The sequence below is a fragment of the Lissotriton vulgaris genome, chromosome 8, assembly GCF_964263255.1.
Source record: "Lissotriton vulgaris chromosome 8, aLisVul1.2, whole genome shotgun sequence".
Lineage (NCBI taxonomy): Eukaryota > Metazoa > Chordata > Amphibia > Caudata > Salamandridae > Lissotriton > Lissotriton vulgaris.
Window position 1 is genome coordinate 1,506,620,851 of NC_141696.1, and position 16,737 is coordinate 1,506,637,587.

General features: G+C 48.7%; 1 protein-coding gene across 1 annotated transcript in view; it reads right to left on the reverse strand.

Moving 5' to 3' along the window:
• Positions 1-16,737, reverse strand: part of LOC147699012 (importin subunit alpha-5) — a 270,809-nt gene that overhangs the window by 187,993 nt on the left and 66,079 nt on the right. The window contains exon 4 of the mRNA XM_086935614.1: positions 10,624-10,723. Within this exon, the coding sequence (XP_086791740.1) occupies positions 10,624-10,723 (100 nt within the window). The remainder of the gene's footprint in view (positions 1-10,623; positions 10,724-16,737) is intronic.

Genomic DNA, 16,737 nt, shown 5'->3' on the forward strand with positions numbered 1-16,737 from the left:
TCATCGAGAAAGCTGTCAACAACCAACTCGCCGCTTTCCTCGAAGCCAACAAATCCCTCGACTCCTCACAATCTGGCTTCCGAGCAAAACACAGCACTGAGACCGCCCTCATCGCAGCAACAGACGACATTCGAACTCTACTGGACAATGGAGACACAGTTGCCCTCATCCTCCTCGACCTCTCTGCAGCCTTCGACACAGTCTGCCACAGCACCCTTTTACAACGCCTCAGAAACATCGGAATACAAGGAAAAGCACTTGAATGGATCACCTCGTTCCTCACCGGAAGAACCCAGAGAGTCCGCCTTCCACCATTCAAGTCCGAGGCCACTGAAGTCATCTGTGGCGTACCACAAGGATCCTCACTCAGTCCCACCCTCTTCAACGTATACATGAGCCCCCTTGCGGCCATCGCTCGCCAACACAATCTCAACATCATCTCCTACGCGGATGACACTCAACTGATCCTTTCTCTCACCAATGACCCCAGCACCGCCAAAACCAACCTACACGAAGGAATGAAAGAAGTTGCCGAATGGATGAAACACAGCCGTCTGAAACTGAACTCAGATAAAACAGAAGTCCTCATCTTAGGTACATCCCCCTCTGCATGGGACGACTCTTGGTGGCCGGAAGCCCTTGGAAAAGCACCCATCCCGACAGACCACGCACGGAACCTAGGCGTTATCCTGGATTCTTCACTTTCAATGAACAGACAAGTCAGCGCCGTATCCTCATCCTGCTTCAACATTCTTCGCATGCTCAAAAAAACATTTCGCTGGATCCCCACCGAAACCAGAAAAACAGTCACCCATGCTCTGGTCACGAGCCGACTGGACTACGGAAACACCCTCTACGCAGGTACTACCGCTAAAATCCAGAAGAAACTCCAACGAATCCAAAACGCCTCAGCCAGGATCATATTAGACATCCCGCGTAACGAACACATCTCTGGCCACCTGAAAGACCTCCACTGGCTACCCGTCAATAAGAGGATCACTTTCCGAATGCTAACCCACGCACACAAATCACTCTACGGCGTCGGACCAGAATGCCTCAACTCACGACTGTCCTTCTACACCCCCTCCCGCCAACTTCGTTCTTCCAGCCAAGCCCTCGCCACTGTACCCCGCATCAACAAGACCACCATGGGAGGAAGATCCTTCTCATACCTAGCAGCCAAAACATGGAACTCACTCCCCACTTACCTTCGCCTTACCCAGAACCACCTAGCATTCAGAAAGCAACTTAAAACGTGGATATTTGACAAGTAACCCTCCTCCCCTCCCTAAGCGCCTTGAGACCCTCTGGGTATGTAGTGCGCTATATAAATTCTTTGACTTGACTTGACTGTTTTGTCGACGGAGGTGCCGACGAAGAAACTGCGCTCGTCGTCGAGGATTGAGTCGTCGACGAGGAGATGGTCATAGTCGACGAAGGTTGGATCGTCGACGGGATCGTCGACGAACTCGTCGTCAGCAGCAAGGTCACCGGTGTCGTCAACATGGTCGTCTACGTCGTCCTCGCTGTCGAAGCAACTCTCGTCGTCATCGACGTGGAGAAAATCATTTTAGTCGACGACTAACAGGCACCAGGCGTCTTAAACATTGTCGACGGTGCAGGTGCCGTCGACGAGGCTAATTTCACAGACAAGTCTTTCTTAATAGAAATAGTCGGCGTACCTGTGGTTTTCACTGTCGACGAACGCGGTTTCTTGTCTGAAACGACCTTCTGAGTCGTAGTAGAAGGCTTTTTCACCCCTCTATCCTTGTCAGAGGGAGGTGAAGTCACAGGGTCGATCTTCTTCGCCTTCTTCGAAGGTTGTGACTCCTCAAGCTTACCCTGCCTCTCCTTTTCACCGTGGTGAGGAGATTTTTGGGAAGCAGGCCTATCAGAGGTCCCTGGCAAGGCCTTGACAAGGGGCTCCTCAGAAGTAGTAGGGGGAGACTTACCCCTCTTTTTCGACCTTCTTGATGACACCATCGAAGAGGAGCCCTCACTGTCAGAAGACAGAAGTTCTTTGCGGTCTTTCATCTTCTGTAGCCAAGTGAGGAGACGTCCCTCTCTGTCCCTCAAGGTCTTGGTGGAGAAGGTTCTGCAAATCTTGCAGTCCGTGGCCTTATGATCCGGATACAAGCAGTATATGCAGTCCTCATGTTTGTCCTCAACAAACAACCTCTTCTTAGAGCAAGTAGCACAGACTCTGAAAAGTGCTTTCTTCTCCTTGTCAGACATGACGAAAAAATAGACACAAGTTGAAGAAAATATACTAAGAATTGAAGAAAAGTGAGCAGAGCTCAATGGAGACTCCCTTGCACAACGTGCAGTAGAAAATATGAGGCTCTGAGGCTCTCTCAGGAAGGTTCTATGAGGAGAGGCTGCTCTGATTGGCTACTACAAGAATTTGGTCCCTTTTACAAAAATAGGTGGATAAGCTACAAAATGAGATGAGGCCTAGGCCTATTTTTTCACTTTGTGCTTACTACTAAGGTATTTTCCATTTACTGAGGCTCCCATTCCAACGACGGGGAATGATACAAAGCATGGGAATCTATGAAAGTTCCAATACTGGGGCAAGGAGAGTACGCTTGATAGAAGTCTGAACGTGGACTTTAAGGAGGAACTCTCAAATGCCGAACACTCGTAGTTATCTTGAAGAAAGGTTAATGGGAGGAGTCGGTTTCCCAGTAACAGGAGATCCCTCCGGCGAAATTTGCACAATATTAATGCCAAGAGAAGAAGATGCTTCACTCCACGTCGATCGTCTGGACCTCTACCTTCGCTGTACCTCCATTGCTGGAGAAGGAGAATGACGCAATTTTTTCTCTGATATGTGTGATCTAACGTGAGAGTAGGGCTCTTTGAAAGCATGCTCCCAAGGACACTGTTTGATCCTTTTCCTCTCCCCAACAAGGCATGAAGCTTTATCCTCTCTCTGTCCTGAAGTGTTCTCTTAGAAAATTGATGGCAATAACACTTCTCTGGATTGTGTGAGGATGGTAGACACACAATGCAGACAGAATGTGTGTCAGACTTTGCCATCTTCTTCCCACAAGAGTGACATTTATTGAACAATGCTGACAAAATTGTGAGAAAACATATAATAAAGCTAACAGCAGTCAAAAAACGAAGATAGAAAATATTTCAGGAAAACCAATTTCTGACTAGACCAATCAAAAATTGACAAGCTCAATGCTCCAGGATCCTCACAGAAGACAGAAAAAAGAACTGACCCGTCACCTGTGGTGCATGATGGGAGCAGAAAGGTCTTGGAGGTCTTAAAGGCTCTGTGCCAATTTATTAATGTGTATTTATCTATGCAGCTTTTGGGCTAATTGCCTGCTATTAGTTGCCTTTTTCCTTTGAAAATAAAAGGCTAGGTTGGGTCCCTTTGCAAACTCTACCACTGGAGTCAAGATAGCCTGGCTGATGACCGGTCCCAGGATGCTTGTTTCCAGTCCAGGGAAGACATGGCTTGGCAGTTTGGGCTGGACTGTTCCCATGAGGCATAGGGTCAGACGGATTTGCATATGGCCATGTCTGAACTGGGGTGGTGGAGTGAGCTAAAGAATAGTGATGGATTAAACCCAGATCAGTTGACTGGGGTGAGTGTTTGATTTGCTCAAACGCTCCGTCCATCATCCCCTTTGGTATCGCTATGAAAGCCTTCAGGGGCTGATTCTAGGATATTGTGCAGCAAATCTTATACAGAGGTCTAAACACCATGACAGGGTCCTCTTCAGCACAGGATTTCCATTCTTTGCCTCAAGGAACCCACTGGAACCCACTGGCAGCTGATCATCCATGCAATGGTCTTTAGTGCTATTGATGTAAAAACGCAGGACCATGTTAGAGTCATGACGATGAAGCATCTCTTGAGGGGTGATGTGATGTGAAAAATGCTAAAGTGTAATCGACTGGCCCCATTGCCCGGAAAGAACGTGGTGCAAGGCAGATGCATCAAAAACATCTGCAGTTCACTCGCATGGCAAGCGGACATAATGGCATTGTGGAATATGGTCTTTAGCGTAAAAAGGCATAGTGAACAACGGTGTACCTTCTCAAACCGTGCTCACAAGAGAAATGTCAAACAAAAGTTAAGATTCCATTGAGGCATAACAAAGGGTTAGTGGGAACTGTGATTCAAATCTTTTGTAAAAAGCACCACAACACATTATCTGAAGAACAGCAGTTAGGTAAACAAAGGAAGGGTCAACACATAACCTTTCACATGACTATCACGCAGCCTTATCAGGCTAAAGAAAAAACTAAATAAGTCTAAATTGCAAGGGGTCAGTGTTTTTGAAACAGAACACAAAGATAGAAATGTGTTTCAGAGCCCTATGTAAATCTAATTTGTGGAAGGGCATCTGGCAGAGAGTATGACAAACACCACCTCGTCTAGCAAATTAAACACATTTAGTTGTTGCTGCTCACTCTGCGTGCCTGGAGGTGAGGGTTTTGGACACTCAGATGGAGGACCCTACCGTGTTGTTGAGTCCGGTAATCCTCGAGAAGTGGGATCCAGTTAGGAGGATACCAAATTCTCCTGACTTAGTCTGGTAAAAAGAAAGACTTTGGCCTGGACTAGAGTGACCTTCCTCAGAACCCAAGGCGGTAGAGGTGGGAAAACATACAAAAGTCCACTACTGGTGTCAAACGAGAGAGAATAGATTGAAATCTGGATGTATACTCACTGGTTGTGCTTTTGTAGTTTCAAAGTATGATGTAGGCCTGGATCAGGCTGGGGTAAGATCAGCATCAAATCAATGATCTGCACCAGTTCCTTCTGTACCAGCAAGAAGAAACTGCCTTTTACCTGGAGCTTGAGCTATGCCTCAACCACAAACCCCTTCTTGTGCTCTGTAAAGCCTAATGGTCCTGACCTGCCTGGGGATGGTAGTAGTAGGAGCTTTATTCGATAAAAAAATATCATAAAAGCATGTAAATTTAAAAATTCAGATACTAAAAGCATGTAACAAGATAAAGATGCATCATACTATACATTACAATATAAATTGCATATTAAATTAAATTCCATACATTTAAAGGAAGACGAACGCATAAAAAGGGGCAATCCATTTCACAAATTAATACTATTGGATCAGAAACATGAAGGCTATTGCACTACACAATATTCACTCAGAGCCTTGATCTTATTTTATCTATCAACCATAAACATCCAGGGAATTGGGACATGCCGCATTTTTTGCCTGGATCTTTTTTCTTATCAGCCATGCGCATCCCAAGAACTTGGCTACTCCACAAACCAATGTTAGTGAAGAGGTATCAGTTCTTAAAATGCGTAATGCAGCGCGATGATTCATTAGGCCTACCATTTTACAGACTGGCTTGAGCCATTTGGCTCTAGCAATTCTGTAGGCAGGGCAAGCAAAGAAAAAATGGGCAAGAGACTCCTTGTGATAGGCACAGCCTGGGCAGGGCACTGGTGTTGGATTAGGCCCTTTCCAAGATGCTGTCACACTATTGAGTGGGAGGGTCCCTAATCTCAACTTCATATATAGGACCCTGTCCCTAGGGACCTGTATAAAATCGAGGTAGGGTTCCAATTTGCAAATGGATTTATGTTCGAAGAACCCCTCAGTGAGTATCCCTATTTTGGAGTTAGATAACTCTTGTATCTGCACCCAATCCCAATAGGCACGCTTGAAATACTGTTTTGAGGGTGGGGTCTGGCTAACCCAAGCCTCTCTGCGTCCAATATCTATTAAAAGCTGTCTACGGTCAACTATCCATTTGATCCTGCTTCCTGTATCGACTGATACCAATTCATCGAGGGCAGCAGAATAGTTGGACAATTCAGCAGTCCTTTTTATGCGCTCCCAAAAGAGCAGGGGACGAAGGCATGCAATATCCTAGATGGAACGCCTTCCCATGTCGTAAAATAGGGGCTTCAACAGGGTGGAAATAGGGAGGGAGATAAGGTCTCGTAAAAACTTATTTTCAGATTTAGCAAGCTCGCTAACATTCTCGAAGCCCCATAGTTCGGCCACATATAGGGCCGAAGGAAGTGCTTTGCCGTCGTAGACCGCAAGCGCCGGGGCAACTGGCCTACTCTCAGACTGATGTTGTTCGCCGACGATAGCCCCAGACACCCGCTTATGGCTTAGGAGCATTTTGTCTAGATTGGAACTCCACCTCATATTCTTAGAAACCCAAATTCCCAGGCAGTCAAAAGACTCGACAGTGTCTAAAGGGGTATCGTTCAGAGTAATGCAATTTATAAAGCGTTTTGACGGGTTGATGGTCATTAATTTGGTTTGATTTGTATTGATTGCCAACCCCGAGCATTTCATAAAAGACTAAACCTATTTAGGAGTTTCTGGAGGCCACCCGGTGACTTCGAGATCAAGAGGGTATCGTCGGCGAACAGGAGGATTAGCGTCTTCTCCCCCGCCAAAGGGGGAGCGTCGGGTAGTTCCTCTTTAAGATGATCTACCACCCATTTGATGAATAATGAAAACAGGGTGGGGGCCAGCACACATCCCTGGCGCACCCCCCTGTTCACCACGATCCTCTCTGTCAATTGCCCCTGTGATCCCCACCTAATTTTAGCATAGTTGTCCTTATGCAGGCATATTATGATGCCAAGGAACCGAGGGGAAATGCCCAGTTGTTGTAGGACCTGCCAGAGTTCATCCCGAGGCACCAGTCGAAAGCGGTCTTCAGATCTATTAAGGCCAGATACAAACTGCCTTTCCCTATAATCACTATTTTCCAATAGATCATGAAGAATCTGAACACCAGGTCCATTGTTCCCACCTTTTGCCTAAACCCCGCTTGATAATGGGACAAGATGTTTCCATCCTCCATCCATGTTCTAATCCTCATAAGGAGGACCCTGCCAACCACCTTTTGAATCACATTGATTAAACTAATCGGTCTGTAGTTGGCAGGGTCCTCCCTATTCCCCTTCTTAAAAATTGGAACAACCTCCGCTCCTTTCCAAGAATCTGGGACTGGGGATCCCCTTGCTATTAAACTCATTACCGAAAAAATAAAGAGAGCCCAAGGCTTGGGAATGTACAAAAGCAGGTCCCCGGGGAGACCATCAGGTCCCGCAGCCTTTCCGGGAGCAATGCTATTTATTGCTAGCTCCACCTTTTGGAGCTCAAAACAATCCGAGTGAGCACCAGTGATAATTGGGGAGGGTTCAAGAACTGGGGACACAAGGCATTCTTCTCCGGAATAAAGACTGGAGAAGTGCTCATGCCATTGCTGGCCTGTGATATGGTTTGGGATTGGGTCAGATCCTTTTCTGTTCCCTCAATTAATAAAATCCCAGAATAGTTTTGCGTCCCTCTGTTTGGAGGCATGTTTTAATTCCTGCCAATGAGCCTCATCCCAATTGCGTTTAGCTTCCACCAGTGCCTTGGAATACTCTTTTCTTGCCTTTTTAATTGTTGGTAGGTCTTTTTTCCTTACAGCAAGAGATAAGGCCAGCCTCTTCTGCCTGCAACCCGTGGAATACCATGGATTAGTGGGCCTCGCTTGATCTCGCCTTGGGACCGATTTCCCTTCAACAATAAAAAATGAACTCAATTCATCAATTGATTCCTGATAAAACTGGTGGAAATTGGATTCCTTTACCATTTCACTAAAAAGCACCACAAGTTCCTTGTTCTTAGACTCAAGGACTTCCCTGATGCTTTGCAATTGATATTCCTGTTGGGAGACTTTAAGCCATTTAAGGCGTCTATTGCAGTTAGAGGGGGTTACCTCTCTAGTTGACATTAGAGGAGGACTATGTGCCTCTGTGCCAAAGGATCGCCAGACATTGTGGACATCGAGGGTTATGGTCGTAATCTATAGAGGGTGACACTACCATGTCCTGAAGGTCTCCCCATAATCGAACATCAATAAAAATATAGTCTATTCTAGACGGGGAGCTTATCCTATTAAAAGTGTTTGCTCCGCTTGGATCAGAGCATGTCCTCCCATTTACGGCTCTTAAGTTAAATTCCAGGGTGAGGGCGTTGATTTGGATAGCCCTCTGGGACCATTTCTTAATGGGGTCTAGACTAAGGGGTGGGATAGCCCATTTTGCATCCTCTTCGGTGACACCCAGAAAATCCTCAGCACTCAGCGGTTCAAACGTACAGTTGAGGTACCCTGCTACTAGAATGTTGGAAAGTGTCGGAATGCAAGATAACATACTTTCCAGGGCTGTTATAGTCTGGGATAACTGGGCGCCTACGGAGCCTCTTGCATAGATGTTGAACAGTTCTAAGGCTGTATCGTTGGATGTTCCTCTAACAGTTAAATGCAAAATGTCCTGTGACAGACAGGTATTTGTGACAATCGTCCAATTTAGGGAAATGCTGATCCAGATTTGTAATCCCCCAGAAGGGCGACCCTTGCCTGAACTAGTTGGCGGAATAAAGTAAGAAGTGTAACCGGATTTATATAATGGGGTTAGACTCCATGTCTCCTGGAATAGCCATAGCTCAAACTTTTCAACAAATTTGTTCCATTCGGGGAGCAATAGTTTCTACTCTAACCCTGCTATATTCTAAGAGAGAAGGTTAAGCCCATTTGTGTTAGTCTTGACCTCCACTGCAATATTATCCTGGGCACCAATTAGTGCCCGCACTTCTTCTATGTCTTGTCCCTGACCCTTTAAAATTCCTATAGATCGAGAGTTAGCAGAGGCATTAATCTCTCTGCATCGGACTCCTATTGTGGCAATAATAAGGTTTTCAATAGACCCTGGATTTAGTCAGTCTACCCTATTCAGACCCGACCCCCCTCCAGGTCTCCCTGATGTTTCAAGGTCTGCCACCTATATTTAGCCCTGCAGTTTAAGGCTTCGACCATTTTCCTCAAAGAGTCAACCTCTCTTTGGAGGAATTCCACTTTCTGTAATAACCCCTCATTGGAATCTCTACATTTACATCTGATCACTGGGTCCGCTGCGCCAGTAGCATTACATTCCTTCCTTGTTGTGGGTACAGTTCCCTCTGCCAAGTACTCTAGCGCTGCGAATCTATTAGAACAGGGGATTGGCGGAGGATGTTCATCAGCAAGTCTAATGAGACTTATAGCCCCTGGATCAATCAGATTTAAAGGTGATGATAAAGGAATAGATGGAAGAAATACCTCTGCACCCTCTGCCGGTGGGCTATGAAGAATTGGATTAGTGGATTGATATGCCTTTTTTTTAACATAGATGGAATTGATCATTGGGGATTGTTACCTAATACCTCCTCCTGATGCTCTATACCAGTATTAGCTGCTACATTATTGCCTCCTAAAATCTCTTCACATTCATGTACTATGATCTCGATTCTATTAAGGACACAATTACTGGCTGCATGGCTCGCTTTTTTTTACCTCTCTTATTCCCAACTGCCCCCCCCCCGCCCTCCATTGACTTCCTTTTACCCATTGAATGTATGAAAATATTCAATTAGGGCTTTAACAACCACGTACTAACACAACACAACTTTCGATGCCTAAAGTTCGCCAATGATGGTGGTATGGATGATAAAGAAGCCCCGAGGTATATGCCAAAGAAAGTCACACGGAGAACGGTGCCAAGAACAGTACCTTGTGTCCCGTAACCTAGATGAAAGAGGGGGGGCCCTGCCCTGCCTCTTCAGGGCGAGGACGGGCCCGCCCTTGGCCCGGGCTTCGCCAGGCACTCGTTCCGCGAAGCGGATGGAGAGAGCAAATATATCACAACTGCTGGTGGGCGGGGCAAGAGCGTGGCAGGTGGTGTGAACCCTCTGTGTCCTGGGACCAGTAGTACTTTGCTGCCGGTGTGCCCCACAGAGTCCTCGCTGCGAAGCGGGAGGCGCGAGAAGTTAATATGCAGCTGCTGGGGGGTGGGGCAAGAGAGTGGCAGGTGGTGTGAGCCCCGTGTGTCCTGGGACCAATAGTCCTTTGCTGCCGGTGTGCCCCACAGAGTCCTCGCTGCGAAGCGTCTCCCCTGGGGATGGGTGAAGGCACACCTAGCGCCAGACTCAGTACAGTGCCTAGTGCTCAAGCACCACAGACAATTCACGTGGTTCCATGACAGACACCCGCTTACTACGTTCTTCCAGTGTTAGAATGCTGTTGCTTTTTGTGGGCACATCTTTCCCTAGAACACTGCAAAAAGGTTTAGAGTCGCCAGACAAAAACATCAAAGGTGGGAGGGAAGCATCAAAGGCCACGAAAAGAAAGAACCTTAAGTCAGCATGCAAGGATTGTGCTCCAATTTTCAACTGTTGGGCGATGTGAAATCACCACAAAGCACCACCTACTGGTACACAGGAGAACTGTTGAAGGATTTTCTGAAAATAGTCTGCCACCTGGAGATATTCTAATGGTACTGAATCTGATGTTAAAAGAATCCATCAGAAGTAAAGTTCTAGAGCACAGTATCTAATTTATGAAAGGGTGATAATTACACTTCTAAATAACAATCAATGGTTTATATTTCCTTGATCATCATTAATACAAGTAATCAGAGATGAAAACATACCTATTGAAGCGGTTTTACCAGACCACCTCAGACAGACCATTATATAATTTACGCCGTTTGAAATAAATAACCAAGTCAGCAAGGTCAAATTCTTCATGCTCCCTTAGGAACATTAGCATCCACTCACTACTCACCTTTAGATAAGAGTTTTCGAAATTTCTGCGTGGCTGACAACTGCTGCTCTGGGTTGTTTGAGAAAATCATTTCAATCATATCAGCAGTAATGGTGCCAATCTGCAGATTGAAAGGAGAAGTTAGCTAAAACAGTGATGTGAATCAACACTCTAACTTAACTTCCCTATAGGCTGGGGTTAATCTTAGAAAAGGTTAAATGTGCTTATACAAGTGAATGCTCAGTAACCTACCAAACTTCTCCACATCATGCAGACTAACAGGTCTGCAATCAATAAGTTAACTGAACACAAATAGCATAAAGATGTAGTCTATGCCCCTTATGCAATTATTAATCACAACCAGTTTAACTAAAACCTGTTTAACACAATTAAAACCCTGCAGGAGAAATTACTTTATAAAGCAAAGACTGGAAAGAGTTATTGCCGACAAGAACATTAGACCCTCCGCCATATATGGAAAGACCAAAATAAGTAGCGGATTAGAAGCACTAAGTCATATTGGATCTTATAGACATGAGGAAGGAGCATGCATGACCACAAACAATGGCAATCAGATTAACCCACAGAACTAAAGAACTATTGATCCATATGTTATACACTTGTTTTTAAAGACCTGGTTGAAAGATTTAGGAAAATAGCTTCCCAGGTGTTCATGTTGTAGGCCGATCTCCGGCTTTCTTAGGAGGTTTGGTAACTTACCTTTAATCAACTTGGACACTGTTTTCATATTTGATTCCTACTGTAGCAGTCAGTTAGTATGAGCAGACTGACTTACTGGCTTTGCGCAGTGTTAATTATTACCCTACTACTTTGGCATCAATTAGCATCCGTCACTCATCCTCCTCACTTTTTACTGCACTATTCCAGCAACACGTCGCAATTACCTGCTCCAGAAATGTCCAACATAGGACTGCTGATGCAGCATGTAATAAATTATTATGGTTGGGCTCAGCATACCAGATCTGTTAACCCGCGGCTTCTTCACATTCTTCCACCAAAACCTAGGACTGCTGCCCATGCTTGTTGGATTTGATTTGATTTTTTTCAGTCATTCCCTGAATTCAAACTTATGGGGAAGCGATAATAAAAAGTTGACAACTCGCAGGCAAAACACCATCATTAGTTTCTTCAACAGTACTCCCAGAGTCTCAAAGGTGGCATGAACCTATCCATTCCTGAAAATGTGTTTGTTTAGAGTTGGGAGTGCTTTTCAGTAAACGACAAAGGCATAACCTTGTGTTGAAGTCGCAAACAAAAGGTGGAGATTAAGAAGTCAAACGGTCTGAGCTATTATACTACCACTGCCTTTAAAATCCCCTTGTAAGGTTAAAAATCAAAGCAACTTCACACACCATGTAAATCGTGATGCCTGCATTCATTACATGGGCTAGAAATGTTTTTTACATGGGTCAACCAGAGGCCCCTAAATAGGTTGTGAGCATCCAGAATCTGAATTTTAGTGAAGAGACTGAAGGTGGGCAGCTTTCAGACTTAAGGGAAAGCAGATGTGAGAGGTTTATGTAGAGCTGGAGATTGAAAAAACGTCAGCTGCTTGAAATGGTGGAACACTAATGAGAGTATTATACAGAGGGACAGCAGCTAAGTGTAATTAAGAGATTCTGGACAAATGGAACAATTTGCTATCGAAGTGACTGAGCGTGGCAAAAATCTCAATCAAGAGTTGGACAATTTTGGCAGCAGACAGCAGGAATGCGGAGGGTACATTGTTATTCTCAATATCATCACTTCCGATGTCACAATGCTATCATAGAACATGCCATAAGTGATGTAATATGGGAGGTCATCAGCACTGAATGGCGAGGGCACACGTTCTAGCTTCTTCAGCTAATTAACCAGTGAATTTCATGGTATAGTTTAAAATGTAAAGATTTAACTGACATTTTCGTCTATCATATCATTTGACAGTTTGTGGTTTTTTGTGATTTTTTCTTTTTATGTATTAAATATTTTATTGAGCATAGGCAATGAAATGCACCTCCGAGACATCTGTAGAGCCGACACCACTCCAGGGAGGCCTAGGTCAGCGACCTCACTGGCACCCAACACGAGGCCAGCGGGTACATCATCTGTTAACACAGCAAGCCGCCTACAACCCAACTGGGCCGGCCGCGTCATAAGAGGTGCTACAACGGTGCAAGCTGATCACAGCTAGTGCAATTCGAGAAACAAAGAACTGTAAACAACCCCCCTACCCTTCCCACCCTAACCCTCCCCTCTCCTTGTCCATTTCCGGGCGTAGTCTAACGGTTGTGGTCCATGATTAACAATCAGGTGGTGGTGCTGCGCGCGCAGGGCCTGTGCGCTTACGGGTGTGCGTCTTGGGGTCTGGGAGAGGTGTTTCTGCCAGTCGTAACAGGCGCAGGTAGCGCGGGCAGCTCACCTCCCGAAACTCCCCGGTAAGCAGGGCGAGGAATGGCCGCCAGAGCTCCGCAAAATCCGCCCCCCTCCCTGCCGCCGCCAGTGATAGTTTCTCCATGCCCAGGATCGCCCAGAGCCGGTGAAGCCACCCCAATTGCTGCGGAGCCTGAGTCGCCCTCCAGTGGGCCACGATGTTTTGGACCGCAGCCCCAAGCGCCAGAGCGATCAAGCGGCCTCTCCAGGATTTCAGAGGGTACATGAGGGCGTTTGGGAGGCCTAGAATAATGTATGCCGGGAAGCGAGGCAGCTGAGTGTCCAGGTGTGCGTCAATAAGGTCCAGGATAGGGTCCCAATAGGGGCGCAGCGCCTCACAGCTCCATAGCAGGTGTTCCAATGTCCCCCGTTCCCCACACCCCCTCCAGCACCTGTCACTTATTCGGGCATCCCATTGATGAAGTCGCTCAGGGGTGTGGTACCAGTATGTGGCTACCTTAGTCAATGTCTCGGTAAGCCTGGTGTGGTGCGCCGAGTGTCTGGCCCTATGGTACACCCCCTCCCACTCTTTCCTAGTGAGCTGTCTCCCCAGGTCCCTTTCCCACCGGACCTGACCTGCGTTGTACGTGTGTGCCTGGGTGAGAAGTAGTTGCTGATAAAGGTCTGAAATCAATTTCTTGTCCGAGGTGCACGTCAGCAGCAACCGTTCGTAGGGTGTGAGGTGCCGTTGGGCCCCGGGCCGGATCGAGGGGTGGAGCACCCAGTGGCGCACCTGCAGGTATTGCAAGCGTTCCGATTCGGCCACGCCGTAATCCGCCTTGACCTGCTGGAACGGGAGGACCCCCTTGATGTCGAACATGTGTCCCGCCGCTCTACAGGGCGTCGTCCGCCACGTCGTGAATGCTCCGGGGTCCAGGCCCGGCGAGAAGTCTGGGTTCTCAAAGATGGGAGTCATAGGCAAGGGGAAGGTGGTCAGCCCCTTGGCCACGGCCACCCTGTCCCATACTCGCAGGGCGGTGCTAGTGATTTCAGAGGCGTACAGGTTAGGGGGACGGTGTCGGCGTGGTAGGAAAGGCACGCCCTGGAGGGTACGGCCGGCCACTGCCTGGTCCAGGAAGAGCCAGTGTTTGCCGGACTCCAGCTGGAACCATTCCACGAAGGTGCGTAGCTGTGCTGCCTGAAAGTACAGGGTGAGGTCGGGCACGCCGACCCCCCCGTTCGCCGGGGGCAGGGTGGCGAGAGTGTGCTTAAACCTAGGCCGCCGGCCGTTCCAAATGAACCGTGACAGTTCCGATTGGGTTTGTTGAAGCCAACCCTGCGGGGGGTTCAAGGGGAGCGTCTGAAACAGATACAGAATCTGCGGCAGCAGTGTCATTTTGACTACGGCAATTCTGCCGAGCCATGACAGTGTGAGCGGCTTCCAACGCCGGAGCTGCTCCCGAAGTTTGAGTGTAAGGGCCCCGTAGTTGACCCGCGCGGTACCCCTGACGGTAGGAGCCAGGCGGACGCCCAGGTACGGGACGGTTGCGTCCGACCACTGCATCTTGAATTCCGATTTAATCTCGGCCACCACGTCTGGGGTCAGGGAGATGTTCAGGGCTTCAGATTTGGCTTAGTTGATTTTAAAACCCGAGGCCAGGGCAAAGGTGTGGAGCTCCACAAAGAGAGCACGCAGGGATTGCATTGGGTCGGTAAGGGATAGCAAGACGTCGTCAGCGTACAAGCTGATCTTATGCGTATCGGCACCAAATTTGATACCAGAGATGAGCGCATGCTGCCGCACCCTCTGAGCCATCGGCTCCATGTATAGAGCGAATAGAAGCGGCGACAGGGGGCAGCCCTGACGCGTGCCTCTGCCGATGTCGAACCTCGGGGAGGTATGGCCGTTCACCCTGACCGTGGCGTTGGGCCGGCGGTAGCAATTGAAGATGCGGTGGCGGAGCTTCTCGCCAAATCCGAATTGGCGGAGGACCTGGTCGAGGTAGGGCCAGTGCACTCTGTCGAATGCTTTCTCCGCATCGATGGTGAGGAGCATGCAACCCGGTTTAGTGCGTGACCCGGCCTCAATGAGGTGCAGCACTCGCCTGGTGTTATCGCTAGTCTGCCGTTGTGGGATAAAGCCCGCCTGGTCAGGGTCTACCAGCTGCTGCATGTAAGGCGCAATGCGGCCCGCTAGAATGCCAGTGTAGAGCTTCAAGTCTACATTCAGCAGCGAGATGGGCCTGTATGAGCTACACGTCGCCGGGTCGCGGCCCGGTTTGGGGATGACAGAGATGGACGCCTCCAGCAGGTCCGGGTGGATGGCACCAGGCGTGTCAAAGGTGTTAAACAGGTCGCGCAAGAGGGGGGCAAGCTGCTGGCAAAAGGTCTTGTAGAAGGCCACGGTATAGCCATCGGGTCCCGGGGATTTCCCCACCTTGAGGCGGGCAATAGCAGAGATGACTTCCTCCAGGCCGATGGGCCGTTCCAAGAAGTCCGCTTGGTCCTGGTTGAGGGAGGGGAGCTCCGCGCCCTGCAGGTAGGCCGGGCCGGCGAGTGGGTCCAGGTGGTCCGCGTCGTATAGCGCCGCATAAAAGGTGCCAAAGGTTGCCGCAATCGCCGCGTCTTCCGTGATCTGGCTGCCATCAGCCGACAGGAGGGATCGCACCTGCTGCCGTTGGGTTTGCGCCCGTAGTCTGCTCGCCAGAAGCTTCCCGCATCGGTCGCCTCCGGTGTAATAGGCGTGCTTAAGGCGCATAGCGGCGTATTCCGCTACATCTTGGTCCAAAGCCGCCAACATTTTCCGCTCGGCGCATAATTGGCGCCATGCCCTCGCCGCCCCCGTGCGCTGGTGCATCTGTTCTAGTTCCGCTACCCGTTGGGTAAGCTCGGCACGCTTCAGCGCCCTATCCCTGTTGTTGGCGGTGGCTATGGAGATGAGTTCCCCGCGGAGGACCGCCTTGAGGGCAGCCCACTGAGTGGCCTTTGAAGTGTCATCATTGGCGTTGTGTTCCAAAAAGTGGTCAATCGCAGCTGTGAGGCGGGTTTGGGTGTCGGGCAACTGCAAGAGGCCGTCTCGCAGCCTCCAGTGTCGTTGCGGAGCCGGCATGGCGCCCACACGAAGTGTCGTCACTACTGGGGAATGATCCGAGAGCGCGGCCGGCAGAATCTCCACCTCCTTGACCTGCTGCGCTAGCTGAGCGGAGCACAGGAAATAATCCAGCCGCGCATACGTCTTGTGCGCCGCCGAGTAGTACGTGTATGCTATGGTCTGGGGGTGCATGTGTCGCCATAAATCTATGAGGCCCAGGTCCGCCACATGCGCGTGTCCTGCTGCAGTGAGTGCTCCCACCTGCCCGGATCTCTGGCCTGAGCGGTCTGCCGTGTTGTGAAAAACAATGTTAAGGTCTCCCCCTAACAGCAAGTGCGTGCGTGTGGTAGATGTAGCGGTCTCTAGTGCCGTATGCAAGAACCGTTCCTGTCCCTCGTTCGGGCCATAGACTGAACCCACTAGCAAGGTATGGCCTGCAACCTGGAAGCTATAAAGCAGAAGTCGCCCTCTAATCTCGGCTTCTTTCTGGAGGACCCTGCCCTCGAAGGACTTAGCCACTAGAATCGCCACCCCCGCTGTTTTCTTCGGGGAGGAGGAGAAGAACTGCCAGGGAAAGGCGCGTGATTTGAGTCTGTGCTGATCGCTGCGAACAAGGTGTGTTTCCTGGAGTAGGCAGATATCCGCCTTGGAGCGCTCGAGACAGGAGAGGA